General features: G+C 36.4%; 2 protein-coding genes across 3 annotated transcripts in view; both read left to right on the forward strand.

The window, feature by feature from the left end:
- The first annotated feature begins 326 nt into the window (after positions 1–326).
- Positions 327–7,774, forward strand: ero1a (endoplasmic reticulum oxidoreductase 1 alpha). Its single transcript, XM_032559711.1, has 15 exons — positions 327–725; positions 1,881–2,000; positions 2,082–2,165; positions 3,254–3,295; positions 3,390–3,469; positions 3,737–3,810; positions 4,060–4,180; positions 4,307–4,362; positions 5,259–5,285; positions 5,376–5,468; positions 5,542–5,788; positions 6,200–6,269; positions 6,556–6,642; positions 6,764–6,900; positions 7,416–7,774. Exons 1-15 carry the CDS (start codon positions 651–653, stop codon positions 7,474–7,476), a joined length of 1,374 nt encoding a protein of 457 aa, XP_032415602.1. The 5' UTR covers positions 327–650; the 3' UTR covers positions 7,477–7,774.
- Positions 7,775–9,174: 1,400 nt separating this feature from the next.
- The window catches only part of pacsin3 (protein kinase C and casein kinase substrate in neurons 3), a 29,975-nt gene continuing 25,949 nt past the window's right edge, over positions 9,175–13,200 (forward strand). For both annotated transcript variants that reach the window (XM_032560173.1, XM_032560172.1), the window contains exon 1: positions 9,175–9,580. The gene's annotated coding sequence lies outside the window, so the exon portion shown is untranslated. The remainder of the gene's footprint in view (positions 9,581–13,200) is intronic.

Here is a 13,200-nt window from a genome sequence, read left to right on the forward strand (position 1 = left end):
TATATATATATATATATATATATATATATATATATATATATTATTTTTTTTACATTTTTTCCCAGGTTCTTGATCATTTATACCACAATTTCTTTAGACATCTCCAAAACTGTACCTCTGACACTTGAGCTTCAATGCAATTATTTACTGGCTTACTTCTTAAAACGTGATAAAAAGTTTTAAAATAATGGTAGGATTATCAAAAGTTAACTTTTGATAAATCCAACGGTAAAATACATCTGTCCTCTATCGCCCCCGTGTGGCTGATTTGGGGGAATTGCACCATGGATAAGTGACGGAATTTGACGAAACTGCCGATCCGTTTTTAAATACACTATTAACGGATCTTCTGTGAGAACCATGGGCCGCGTTTGTTTCACCAAAACCTTTTTTTTCCTCAACAGTCGTTGACAGTGGAGACAGATGTGAGTGAAACAAGCGCGGCAGCCGGACGTCACGTACGGCACGTAGCGGATTGGAAATGAGGAAACATCAGGAAATGACACTTCACATGCGATCACCGCCTCCTCGCAGCTGCAACTGCCGAAGCGGTTTCCCCCCTAGTTTCTAACAAAACACGGAACCTGAAAGCGGCTTCAGATTAGCTGTAGTAAATAATAAGGTGAGAGCAAAACCCCAGACAGATCTTGATGGAGTCGATGGTCTTCCTCCTTCTCTTCCTCCTCCAGGTGTCCAGATCTGCACACGGCAGGTGTTTCTGTCAGGTGAGCGATGTCCTGCCTCATTTTTAACCCGGATGGTATTCATTATTAGAATTTTTGGCAGTTATGGGTAACTTGGTCACTCAATTCGTCAACAGTGGATAAAAACCTTTAAATCCAGACGGTATTTGTGTTCATAACACCATAAACAGAAAATGTAGAATGTTATTCCTAATCCAAGTAAACTTTAAAGTAAAAAATTACTTTCTTTTCACACTATGAGCACTGTATCCATCTTGTGCTGCCATGTGTAAGAGTTGCTGATAATATTCAACACCTTGACGTGATTAAACGCAGGGGCGTTGCTAGCTATTTGGGTGCCCTACCCGTGACACAAATGCTTTTTGGGGGCATCAAAAAGCCCCCAAATGCAACAAAATGCATTTTCTTTGCATTCCTTTTATTTAGAGGTGGAAAATAGACACCCTTCTTGTCCGTAAGGGCTTGATTAACATTTAAAAGTTGTGTTTATTGTTTTTTAATGCTTTTATTGTCGTTGAGATTTACATATAATGTTTGTTATAAATAAATATGTGTTACTATAATAACTAAGGCTCTCAAGAAAACGAATAACAGACATTTAATTAAATGTAACAATGTGATACATAAGTAGGACTCATTCTATAAACTGCTGTTAGAATAAGACTTGATCTTTTCACACTTTGTACTGTTTTATCCAAACCCCTAAAAACAACAACAAAAACAAAATGTTTACGAAGACAACTGACCCATATAATCACAAGATGTTGTTTTCCTGGGGAACATTAATTAATTGGATGTTATTAAAACTTAAGAAAATCCTTAAGTTAAATCCTTATTTTAGATTAACGCGCTGCTGTTTATTGTAGATCATTTAGTGTAGAAAGATGAAGATGGGATTATTTCTCATGTCTTTGTTGCTTTTGTATTCATAATTTTTCAGGATCACAGCAGTATATTGTTGCTTCAGTAATAACTGCATGGAAAATTCTGATTTTTTTTCTGTCTACAACAGTAAAATAATTTCAGTGAGGCATCCTGCCCATACAGGCCATTTACATCTTATGTTAAAGTGGCACTTATTCAACAATCAGGCTCCTAGTTTCTTTCTGAGAGACAGACATTCAGTTAGACTTAACTGAGAAATTTATGAGTCAAATAAGAAAAAAATTTCCCCAGGTCACAGGTGAACTGGACGACTGTACATGCGACGTCGAAACCATTGACAGTTTCAACAACGAGCAGATTTTCCCCAAACTTCAACCTCTCCTGGAGTCCCACTACTTCAGGTTCTACAAGGTAATGCAGACGGACTCGTAATTCACAGATTATCGGATTAAATAATCTGTTTCTAAGCGTATCTGGTCACCTGTTTTCCAGGTGAATCTGAACAAACCGTGTCCTTTCTGGACGGCGGACGGCCACTGTGGTCTGAGAGACTGCGCTGTGAAGCCTTGCTCACCTGTAAGTCTCACCTGGATCAACTAATGCAAACTGTTTTTCTTCTGTCTTTCCTACAGATTCAGCTGAAGGACAATTGTCTTTGTGACAAACTGCTTGGAAGATAATGTTTGGAGTTTTCAGCTTCTTGTTGACGTCACAGAATTTTTACTCTTAAAAGTGTGAAACTTGGGTTTAGTTTTACTGTTAGGGTAGTTAGCATTTGATTTTGTGAGGTTTTGACTGAATGAAGTGATTGAATTACGACCAAAAAACAAAGTTTTGAAATACTTTGAAACGTTGCTTTTGTTACTATTTGCAATAAATGCAAAGGGAACAAGGTCTTCTTCATAGCAATGAAACAAGTTTATGAAAATCTAGACTTGTATCTTTTAGAAAATTCAAAAACAAAGTCTGTCAACTCAAACATTGCTTCAGAATCAGTTTTCTTCATTTCCATGTGAGGAAACTTGGCTTAACTTGGTGAAGTACATTAGAAAAGAAAGGGTCCGAATGCTCAGCCGTGGGGTTTCTCAATTCATTCAAATTAGGATACAAGTTCAGGGCAGTTTTATAATGCCATCCATCATTCTTATTTTGTATATTTAAAGCCTGAGCTAGAGCACTTTGCATGCTGTGATAAAGTTTTAAAAAGTTTTAAAATTGAATAGAATCAGTAGTTTTCTTGACATTAAGAAATTTGGCTGAAAGAGATAATAAATACACAAAGAAGAGGACCGAGTGATCAGCCTTGGAGTATCCCAATTGATTCAAATGAGAGTTTCAGAGTAGTTTCCTGTCATTATAATACCTTTCATCATTCTATTTTTGTTTATTTGAAGCTCTGGAGAAAGTAGTTTAGTTCATTGCTTAAACGTTAAAAATGGATTTTCACACCAAAAATCTCTACGAATCACGTTCATAGAGGCAAAAATAAAGTTTTCCTCTAAAAAATGGACACACACTTTACTGAAAGTGGAGTTTCTACTATCAGACTCATTAAAACTTTAACTTGCCTCAGTTATTGTCTCCTAGATACTAATCACTTTTTAAAATAACTGAAAGTGGAAAATATTTGACTTGAACTTTGGAAAATCTGTATTTGTTTCCAGAACGAAGTTCCAGAGGGAATCCGATCCGTTCCACACGACAAGGTGAGAGAGTTTAAAGTTAATACACTTCATACATCACAAAACTGATGGAAGTTACTTTTTTAAAATAAATAATAAATGTTCTTTTTATTTTTAGTATTCTGCAGAGGCGAACCAGCAGCCGCTGACTGAATGTGAGAAGGAGAAACATCTGGGAGCTGTGGATGTTTCTCTGAGGTGAGTCAGAACCAATTCGACTCTTTCTGTTATGGATGAAGAAGTTTTATGTTATGTTTTATTTAATTATTATATTTACAGTCATTTTTATAACTTGTCAAGGAATTAGTTTATGTGGCACAGCAAACAAATGGTGACATTTATGTTTGAGCTACATTGTCCAGTTTTAAATAAAGTTTCTATTTTTTACTATGATGATGATAATGAGGATGGTGATGATTATTTCTTTTTATTTATTATTACTATAACCTCTGCTTTTGTTTTCAGTGAGAAGACAAGAGAAGCTTTATTGGATTGGCGCAAACACGACGACGAGGCCGAGCGTTTCTGTGTTGTTGACGGTACAGAAATAAATAAATGCCCATATAATAATAATAATGGTAACAATAAAGGACTATATTTTATACAAATTGATTTATAATGCAGAAAATACAAGACAAATGATTATCTAAGTAAGTGGGAATAAAGCAGGCTGTTTGCAGAGGTTTTGGAAAACAGAAGTTTTGCTCTCTTCGTGTTGCTGAAATGGCCTGACTCACAGATGGATGACAGTTTGTGACCGTTTGTGACTAACTGTTGTCGTTTCCCAGACGAGGAGTCACCGGACTCCCAGTACGTCGACCTGCTGCTGAACCCGGAGCGTTACACGGGCTACAAAGGTCCGGAGGCGTGGCAGATCTGGAACAGCATCTACGAGGAGAACTGCTTCAAGTAAGCCATAACGCAAAATTAAACGGCTGAGAGAAAATATTGCAGACCCCTGGTTCTTTGGATCACTTGGATCAAAGTTAAGAAGCTTCATTCAGTGTTTCTATGTTTGTTTTTTTTTCATTGCAGGCCGTTTACCGTCAAGCGACCGCTCATGCCTTTTCAGAGCAGCTCAGGAAGTGAAGGTAAGCTGTTTTTAATTCAATTTTGCTAGCTAGCTATCTTAAAATTCACATTTTGTGTTTTTATGCTTTTATTTGGGTCCTAACTGCTTCTAAAAACAGCCCAAGTGCTTAAGAAAACCACGCAGCTGTGTTTGGCAGTAAGTTAATGATTTTTAGTGTCTGGAAAATGAGTCCTTTCAAAAACCTCCAGAATATAACGTCATAAACCAGCAGGAACTGCCCTGTTACCTAGCAACCCCAACAGAACTCTGCCTGTTACCTAGCAACCCAAGCTGAGCTCCAGCAGTTTGTTAGCTGGTTTTAGAATAGAATAGTCCTTTATTAATCTCACAGTGGGAAAATTCACTTGTTATAGCAGCACAGTAATAAAATACACCTCACTGAATACATATATAAAAAAAATTATATATATATATATATACGTATTTTAAGTACTTATGAATTAAATAAAATGAGCTCATTTATCGCTAAATGTGATGTACAATGGCTGCTGGAAGAGACGAGTGTTTTGTTGTTGACTTACCTTCCAGAAACCACTTGCTACATTCTTATTCGTTGTGCAGGAGGCTCCACTTCTGCTTTTCAAAGATGTCCAGTTGTATAACCGCATATCTGTTTGCAGCCATTTTCACGTGGGAGTGTAAATGTACAGTGGGGTGGGGGCGTGGCCAGTAGCACCTTATTGGGATTTAAAATGACAGAGACCCTAAATCAGCTTGTTCTGAAAGGAGCTAAAATAGGCAGAAATTGTCAGTATCTAAGAATAATTTAGTGCACAAAATGTAGTAAGCATGTTTTGTATGTCCAATAGACCTATCCAAACATGTTCAAGGAAGCATAATAGGTCACTGATGAGCTTTGTTGTTGGAGTTCTCACAATCTGGTATCTTTCACAGCGCGGACCTTCTACAGCTGGCTGGAAGGTAAGTTTTGTTTCCACCTGACCTGGAACAGCATGAGATGTTCTGGAGTGTTTTCCAGTTTCTTTATTGTTGGTTTGTTTCCTGTCTCAGGTCAGTGTGTGGAGAAGAGAGCTTTCTACCGCCTGATATCTGGTCTCCACGCCAGCATCAACGTTCATCTGAGCGCACGGTACCTCCTGGATGGTGAGACATGCTAACTTTGCTGGATTTCCATGTTCGTGATGTTTTTTTTAACCCTCCTCTTCTTTCTCTTCAGATACTTGGTTTCAGAGGAAGTGGGGTCACAATGTGTCTGAGTTCAGGCAGCGCTTCGACTCTGATCTGACGGCCGGCGAAGGCCCCAAGAGGCTCCGCAACCTCTACTTCCTGTACCTGATAGAGCTGAGAGCGTTGGCCAAAGTTCTGCCGTTCTTCAATCAGCCGTCCTTCCGGTTGTACACGGGTCGACCAGAGGAGGACACGAAACACAAAGAGCTGCTTCTAGAGATCCTAAATCTGGCCAGGTCAGTCTACAGTTAACTGGTTTAATAATAATTGTTGATTAATGGTTTATTAGTCCAAAATTAGCTCCAACCGATTAACTAATAACGTCCATTTAGACCTTTTTTCAATGTTGTAGTTTGGCCGCTATCCAGCAGAGGGCGCCGTTGAATATTTGGGTCAGACCTTATAAGTTCTGACCCAAACATTCAACCATGGATGGATGCTTCTACACTGAAAAATCTCAATTTTTGATTGTTTGATTGAATTTTACCGGTTCAACATGAAATCTCAGGTGAAACTGAATCAGTGTGAGTCCTACAGCCTCACGTTTGTACTTTCTCTGTTGATCAGAAGCAACATTGAGACATTATGTGAGCATTATGACTTTTTTTTTTTTGCAGTGATTATTTTGTTCCCGTTTATTCTTCCAGGTCTTTTCCTCTGCACTTTGATGAGACTTCTCTGTTTGCTGGAGATGAAACCGAAGCAGCACAACTGAAGGTGAGAAACAATTAAACTTGTCAGTGCCGTTTTATACTCCTAAGAACATAAGAGGTTTTTTAAAATTCTTATATGTGGAAAATGTGTTGGAAAATAATCCATAAAACATCACATTGGATCAGAAGTGTTTGTGCTGGCCAGCAGAGGGAGCTCTTTGTACGACGTTATGGGAGACAAAAATACTGCAATTCCAATTTTAATACTTGTAATATTTTTTTTCTTTAAATGTTGCTGTAAATTAATCAATTTAATTGTTGACCTTGTGAATTTTCACTTTTTCCACCAGGAGGACATCAGGCTGGCGTTTCTCAACATCTCCAGGATCATGGACTGCGTCGGCTGCTTTAAATGTCGTGTCTGGGGAAAAATACAGGTGCGCTTGCGCTTAAAAAGTGTACATTTCATTTTAAAATGCTCAATGAGAACTTCAGGATCTCCAAAGGATCTGTTATAGTTATTTTTTTTGTTTTGCTCTGTGTCTCTCTCTCGGCCAGACTCAGGGATTAGGTACGGCTCTGAAGATCCTGTTTTCAGAGCGACAGATTGAAGCGCTGCCCCAGTCCAGAGAGCAACGACCCAGTTTCCAGCTCAGCCGGCAGGAAGTCGTCTCTCTCCTCAACGCCTTCGGAAGGTGGGAATCTGTCCTCTTCATAATAAAATATTTTTTATCAACCTCGAACAAGTTAGAACAAGTTCATGATAGATAGGAAACATCAGATTTTACACAAACCCATTTTTAGATAATAAGTTATCCTTTCAGGGTGAGCTGTTTTTGGTTTCTGTCACTTTAAAAACAAATAAGCTGCTTCTGGCCACGCCCCCAACTCAACTCTCTTTGGGTTGCTAGGTAACAGGCTGGGGTTGCTGGGTAACGGCGCAGTGCCCGTCGATTCTGACGAAACATTCTGATGGTTTTTGAAACGGCTCATTTTCCAGACACCAAAAAACAGATGCGTGGTTGTTGTTTTTTTTTTATGACTTTGTTTATAGAAACAGTTGAGACACAAATGAATCAACAAAAATCTGCGTAAAGTGAATTTTGCATAATGGGTCCCCTTTAAATGCGCTTTTCCAGAAAGTTCTTGAAACGTAAAACTAAATTGGTTTCTTCACACTTCTTTACAAATGTTTGTAAAACGTTCTCAGGATTTCCACGAGCATCAGAGAGCTGAAGACCTTCAGATCGCTGCTGGCTGAGGAGCGATGATGACGAGGAGGATTTTTTTAGGCCCTGATCTACAAACTACAATATGGCTGTCCATTTTAATCCAGCTGTAGTGACTGTTACCAAAGTCTGTGATGAGGAAGACTCAGCTGTTATTAACTGGAGATATTTTCCTGTAAAAATGGCTTTTTATCTTGAATTTAAATAAAATTTGAGATTTATGTGAGATTTAAATGATCTTTAAGTTAACTTGTGTGAAATAAAAGTTGCAGATCTTTAGTGAGAATGAAGAATATTGTTAAAATGACTCTATGCAATAATAAAATCTCCTTATATTAAAGTCAATGTTGTCTGATTTAAAGGAAAGTCTAATAATGGTTTTGCTCTGTGGGTGGCGCTGTTGTTCAAGAAACTAAACCAATGACATTTTTTTAAAGTAATGGTTAAAAAACGACTGACTAATACATTTTCCTTAATATTAACATGTTCACAGCTAAAGTTATCAAGTTTTAATTTTATTTAAGATTTTGAGTAGGTTTTATTGTCCTTTACTTTCTGGGGATCCATTTTGGATATTTATAAACGGAATATAAAAAAATTATCTTGTTTTGGTAAACCAAAAATGTTCACTAACAACTGATGAAATCTGAAAGTTGAGATCTTCAACTTTCAGATTTTTTTTCTTTTAGTTTTTGCTGTTGATAAACACCTAATCTTGAGATGGTTTCTGACTATTTATGAAGAAATTTGGGAAAAGTGATGATATAATTAGTTCAAAACACACTTTCAAACACATTATGTCATGTTTATAAATGCAGAACTAAATCTTAAAAATTATGGAAGAAATTTTGAGGGGTTTCAAAAATTTCTTCCAGAAACCCCAACATGTTAGCTCAACTTCTGTTAGCTGTGTTACAACAACGAGAACAAGAGATTCTGAAAATGCTTAGTCACCTGTTGCTATGGAAACTCCCGCCTTTTCTGCCTTATTTGTATTTTTGTGTCAGGAGAAATGCCAGATTAAAAATCAAAAAAGAAGAAATGAACGTATGCAGGCTATAAATCCAGTTTCATTTTTGTAGTTTCAAACAATACACTGCAATAAATATTTTCTGTATTTTTCAGAGACTGTGTCGCTATCGTATTGGATTGCATTTATAGTTGAGACTGAACACTTGTACGGAGTTAAATTGGGGCCATAAAGGTTTTTGAAAAGAAAAAAACTTGAATCTGAAAAGTAGTTTTGAACAGTTTTTCCTAGTTTCAAATCTTTGCTTTTGAAAATGTTTTTCAGTCTCAATTATTTTCAGTTTCAACATTTTTTTTTTTTGTTTAATTTTTATTTCTGTCAAAACATTTTTGCAGATTTTTTTTCGGTTTGAAATCTTTTTTTCAGTTTCAAATCTTTTTTTTCGATTTCAAAATAATTTTTCTGTTTCATAACTATTTTTTTTTTCTTTTGAACAAACTTTATTGACCCAATTTAGCTCCATACACATGGAAATGAAAATGACAATGGTTTGATTGCACTTGAATTAGTTATTTGGAAATTAATCGTTTCCATTGAGATTATATTTTTGTGAAGTGAAACTTTATTGTAACAAACATTTTTGTCCCTCTGTAATTGCAAACAAAGCTCAGAGAAGTGAAAATTCCTACGGTCCTGTAAGGCAGCATTAAGCCCTGCAGCAGTCAGTGAAGGGTTAAGCTCTGTAATAGGATGAATGGATATTGTGGTGAGCAGCATCTGATTACAGAAACGCCAGCGGGCTCAGAGGGGAAAGACGCTCAATATCAGCAGGAGAAGCAACATTTAATTCCCCCTGTGACGAAAACAAACTTCTTTTACTCTTTTATCTCCGTAGAAACCACAAAATTTGACTTTTTTTCTTTTTTAAACCGGAGGGAAGAGGAAAACTCCGCAGTTTTGTCGCCGGATGAGGAGGTTTGAGGCCGGCATAAATGGCTGAAGGGGGCCGACTGTCGACGGAGTAAAACCTGCAGGATGTCGCAGTTTGTGGAGGTGTGAATTGAGAAGCCAGGCGGCGTTTTTAGGCGAATATCGACGTTTTGCGGCTAAATAAGAAGCGTTTGAGGTTGCTGGAGGATTCAGTTTGGTTTGTTCCGCCAGCGCGGAGTTAAACAGGTAAGCCTTCTCACCTGGATATCTTTGTATAGCTTTTCCCCTCATTGCTTCTCTTGTGTTTTAGTTTGGAGTCTGAAAGTTAGAAAACCTCAAAACTAAACCTTTCAGGAAGTCAAATGTTAAAGCTGCCAGAATGACTCTGATAGAAAGCTGTTCAGACTCTTTCTGGATGCAGTTTATTACTTATAAAACATACCAAGATCCGCATTTCTGATTGTTTTTGCTTTTTTAAAACATAAAAACATGAATCAATGTGTCTAAATGACCCGGAAATGTGTCCACGTTCTGATGACATCACATAAGGTAGATTATCAAGCTCTTTGATAGTTTGCGCTTTTTTCATCATTATCACATATTTTTTAAAATAAAATATTTACTTTTAATGGTTTTAACTGTGTTCTGTTCATCTCCAGCAAACAGATTAACAGATTTTAAATCAGTTTTCAACTGATTTAAAGTAAGAAAGGGGAAAGTAAGAAATAAGTTAATTTCAGGTCCATTCTTGTCTCTTGTGATGTCATCAACTGAAATTACCACAAAGCAGAGTAAGAAGTTTTGGTTTTTTTCTTCAGGGTGGGACAGAAGCACCTGGATATCTTTTGTGGAAGAAAAAAAAATCCCAACTCAACATGGACCAAATTTAAAATGGGTTTTGGTTGAACTTTGACTTATAGGTCCAACAAAACCAAAGAAAAAAAAACTTTATTCTGATTTAATCAACTCTAAAAACTCTGATTTAATAACTGAGCACACAGCTGAAAACCCTAATTTGAAATTATTTAATATTTAGCATGTTTCATTGTATTTCCTCTTACTTTAAACATACAGTTTTAAGTTTCTACCTCTAAACTGAGTCCAGCAGGTTTTTACTGTGGCTGTTTAATCATTTACACTTTTTAATGTAGTTTTTACATAGAAAAGAACAGAATCTGCACATTAGTTGGACAGATGCAACTTCTGGTAATTATTTGCTGTTCCAGATTTTTGCAAGGATTGATGCATTTCCAGAAGAAGAGCTCTGCTTGATTTATTTTTTTAATCTGCAAATTTGATTAGACCTCCATCTTAACACTAATTTAGCTTTTAAATTGCCGATGTAAAGGTTATTTCACTTAGCACAAGTTTTAATTTGGTTGTTTTGTGTCACACATGAACTCCACTAAATTAGCTTTGACTCAAAACTTTTGTGCATCCAAAACAAAAATTTTCTTTCAAATGTGGTGCAAACTTTGACAGGAACTTCCCTTTAAGTATTTTTATTTAAGTTCTAGTTGTTTCTTGTATACAAAAAAACACATTTAGCAACAAATATTCAGTTTAAAATATAAATTAGGGCATCAAATAATTATCTAAGTAATCGATTATTCTCACGTTTAATCAGATTAAAAAATGGCCCATTTTGCTGTTTCATTTATCCATGTAAGTATTTTTTATCCAGCAAAATTGCTTTTAAAAATAAAAACTCATTTCCTGAATGCAATAACATAACATTCCTTTCATGGATGCTTGAGCATTCAAACCAAAATATGCATCTGCAATAAATTTTTCAGAAGATTTTGTCTCGCACAGGAATGCAAACTCCTAAGTCAAAATTAAATATCGTTTTTGCGTCCAAAGCAGAAATTTCATTCAGATGTGGTGAAAATTTTGACAGTAATGTCCCTTTAACCATTTTTATTTAAGCTCTAGTTCTTGCTTATAGACAAAAAACACATGTGGCAATAAATATTCAGGTTGGAGCTCGTTTTTTTTTTTTTTTTTTTTAAGTTTACGGTCGATGGTCGTCTCTTCAGGCGGCGGCAGAAGTCGCCCAGTCAGCATTTATGTGACAGAGGAGAATCAATATGGCGGATCGCGCTGTAGCTTCAGACGCAGCCGTCAATACTCTGGGCAACTGGAGCAGGTTCAACTGATGCAATGCAGATTTACAAAGATACTGATGGGCTTTATGTGAGTTATTAATCTGTAGGCAGATGGATTCAAATAAAATCTAAACATTGATAAATCTCTGTCTGCCAGCGCTCTCTGCTGTGTTACAGAACAAAAAGAGGAGCAACTCCAACCCTGGGAGCTCCAGATTTATTTTTGGGTGGTTGATGGGAGCAAAGAGGCTCAGCGAACCTCCCGAAAATAAAAACAATGAGCTAAAAAAACCTGGAAGGCTTTGTGCCGCCACAGATCTTTTTAAATCTCCCTGAGGGATTTATTCTGCTGACGGCTGGAGAAAGGCTTTCTGTGTTTGTTGTTGTTCTACATCGTGATTTGTGGCCTTTAACAGTTACTTCATTTGCCACAGTTATGAAGCTAACTCAGAAAACGGGTTAAAGATCAACTTAACATGGTTTTTGTATAGATTTAAAACAGGGATGTCTAAATTTTTTGCCACGTGGGCCAAAATTGTTGAGTAGCTGCTGAAAAGCCCAAAACCCCAACCTAAAATCAAATCCTAAACTTGAACGGGATTTTTTACAACAGATGGAAAAAGCAGTACATTTCTGCCAAAAATCAGAAATTTTGTGATTAATGTCAGAAATTTTCTAGAAAATTTTAGTAATTTGAAATTCAGAAATTTTCAAGAATTTCTGGCAGTAATTTCAAAATCTCACCTTTTTCTTTTTCCCTTGCAAATGTTTAACTTTAGGAGCTCAGATATTTCCTCGTTTTTTGGCTGAAATCTAAAATTTTTTAAGACCCTGACTCGCCGTAGTAGATGCTGTAATAAATCCTTCAGTTTCTTTTGGACTGAAAATTATGTTGGTAATCATTCATCTGCATCAACGGGACAAATGTTTATCATTTTTGAATTGCAGTTGGGACCACACAAAAGCAGTCCATGGGCCACAACTGGCCCCTGAACCGCACTGTGGACACCCCTGATTTAGGCTTCATTTTAAATCCAAACATGAACTTATTCAGTACGAACATTTAACAGGTTTTATCAGCTTGTTTTCCTGCTCTTTTTATCAGATCTTCTGATGTTTCTGCTGCTTCAAAACATTAAAAGTCACTTTGTCCTGGTGGCAGGAAGATATTTTGTTTCATTGTGAAATTTGCATTTTATTTGAAATATGCTGAAAACAAACCAGCGTGCAACAAATGGACTGTGATTTTGCATGCAGATAAAAACTGCACAGGGTTTTGTTTTTCATGTTTAAAGATGGTATGACATTTAAATCAGGGCTGCAAGTAACGATTATTTTATTCTGACGATTAATCGGATAAAAAAGTTGCCACATTCTGCTGATTTTTCATGTTTCCACTTAAGCTTATTTTATACACTATTAGAATTGCACTTAAAAATGCAAACAATGTAATTCTTTTTTCTTAAATGAGAAAATAAACTTTTTATTGCCAAATAAGGAACAACACTTGTATCTGCAGCTAAAAAATACTCTGCTTGGCTTAACATCAATCCAGTGTGGGGCTAATTTTGGAATAACGGATAATTAGATGGCAAAAGGTGCTTAATAGGATAGAATAAATAGGATAGAATAGAAAGGTTATTTTTTCTTGAGGAGTTCTGGGGAGAACAAATAAAATAAATAGAAGCTTTTTTGTCTTAAATGCAAAATGTACATATTTCTTGTACAGTTTTGGCTTAATTACTGTTCTGATTTTGT

This window comes from Xiphophorus hellerii, chromosome 4 (assembly GCF_003331165.1).
Source record: "Xiphophorus hellerii strain 12219 chromosome 4, Xiphophorus_hellerii-4.1, whole genome shotgun sequence".
Classification (NCBI taxonomy): Eukaryota; Metazoa; Chordata; class Actinopteri; order Cyprinodontiformes; family Poeciliidae; genus Xiphophorus; species Xiphophorus hellerii.

Excerpts from the sequence above, each read along its gene's own strand:
- ero1a (XM_032559711.1), top strand. The coding sequence starts at position 651 with ATGGAGTCGATGGTCTTCCTCCTTCTCTTCCTCCTCCAGGTGTCCAGA. Across the intron at positions 3,296-3,389 it reads GATCCGTTCCACACGACAAG|TATTCTGCAGAGGCGAACCA; the intron begins GTGAGAGAGTTT and ends TTTTATTTTTAG. Across the intron at positions 3,470-3,736 it reads GCTGTGGATGTTTCTCTGAG|TGAGAAGACAAGAGAAGCTT; the intron begins GTGAGTCAGAAC and ends TTTTGTTTTCAG.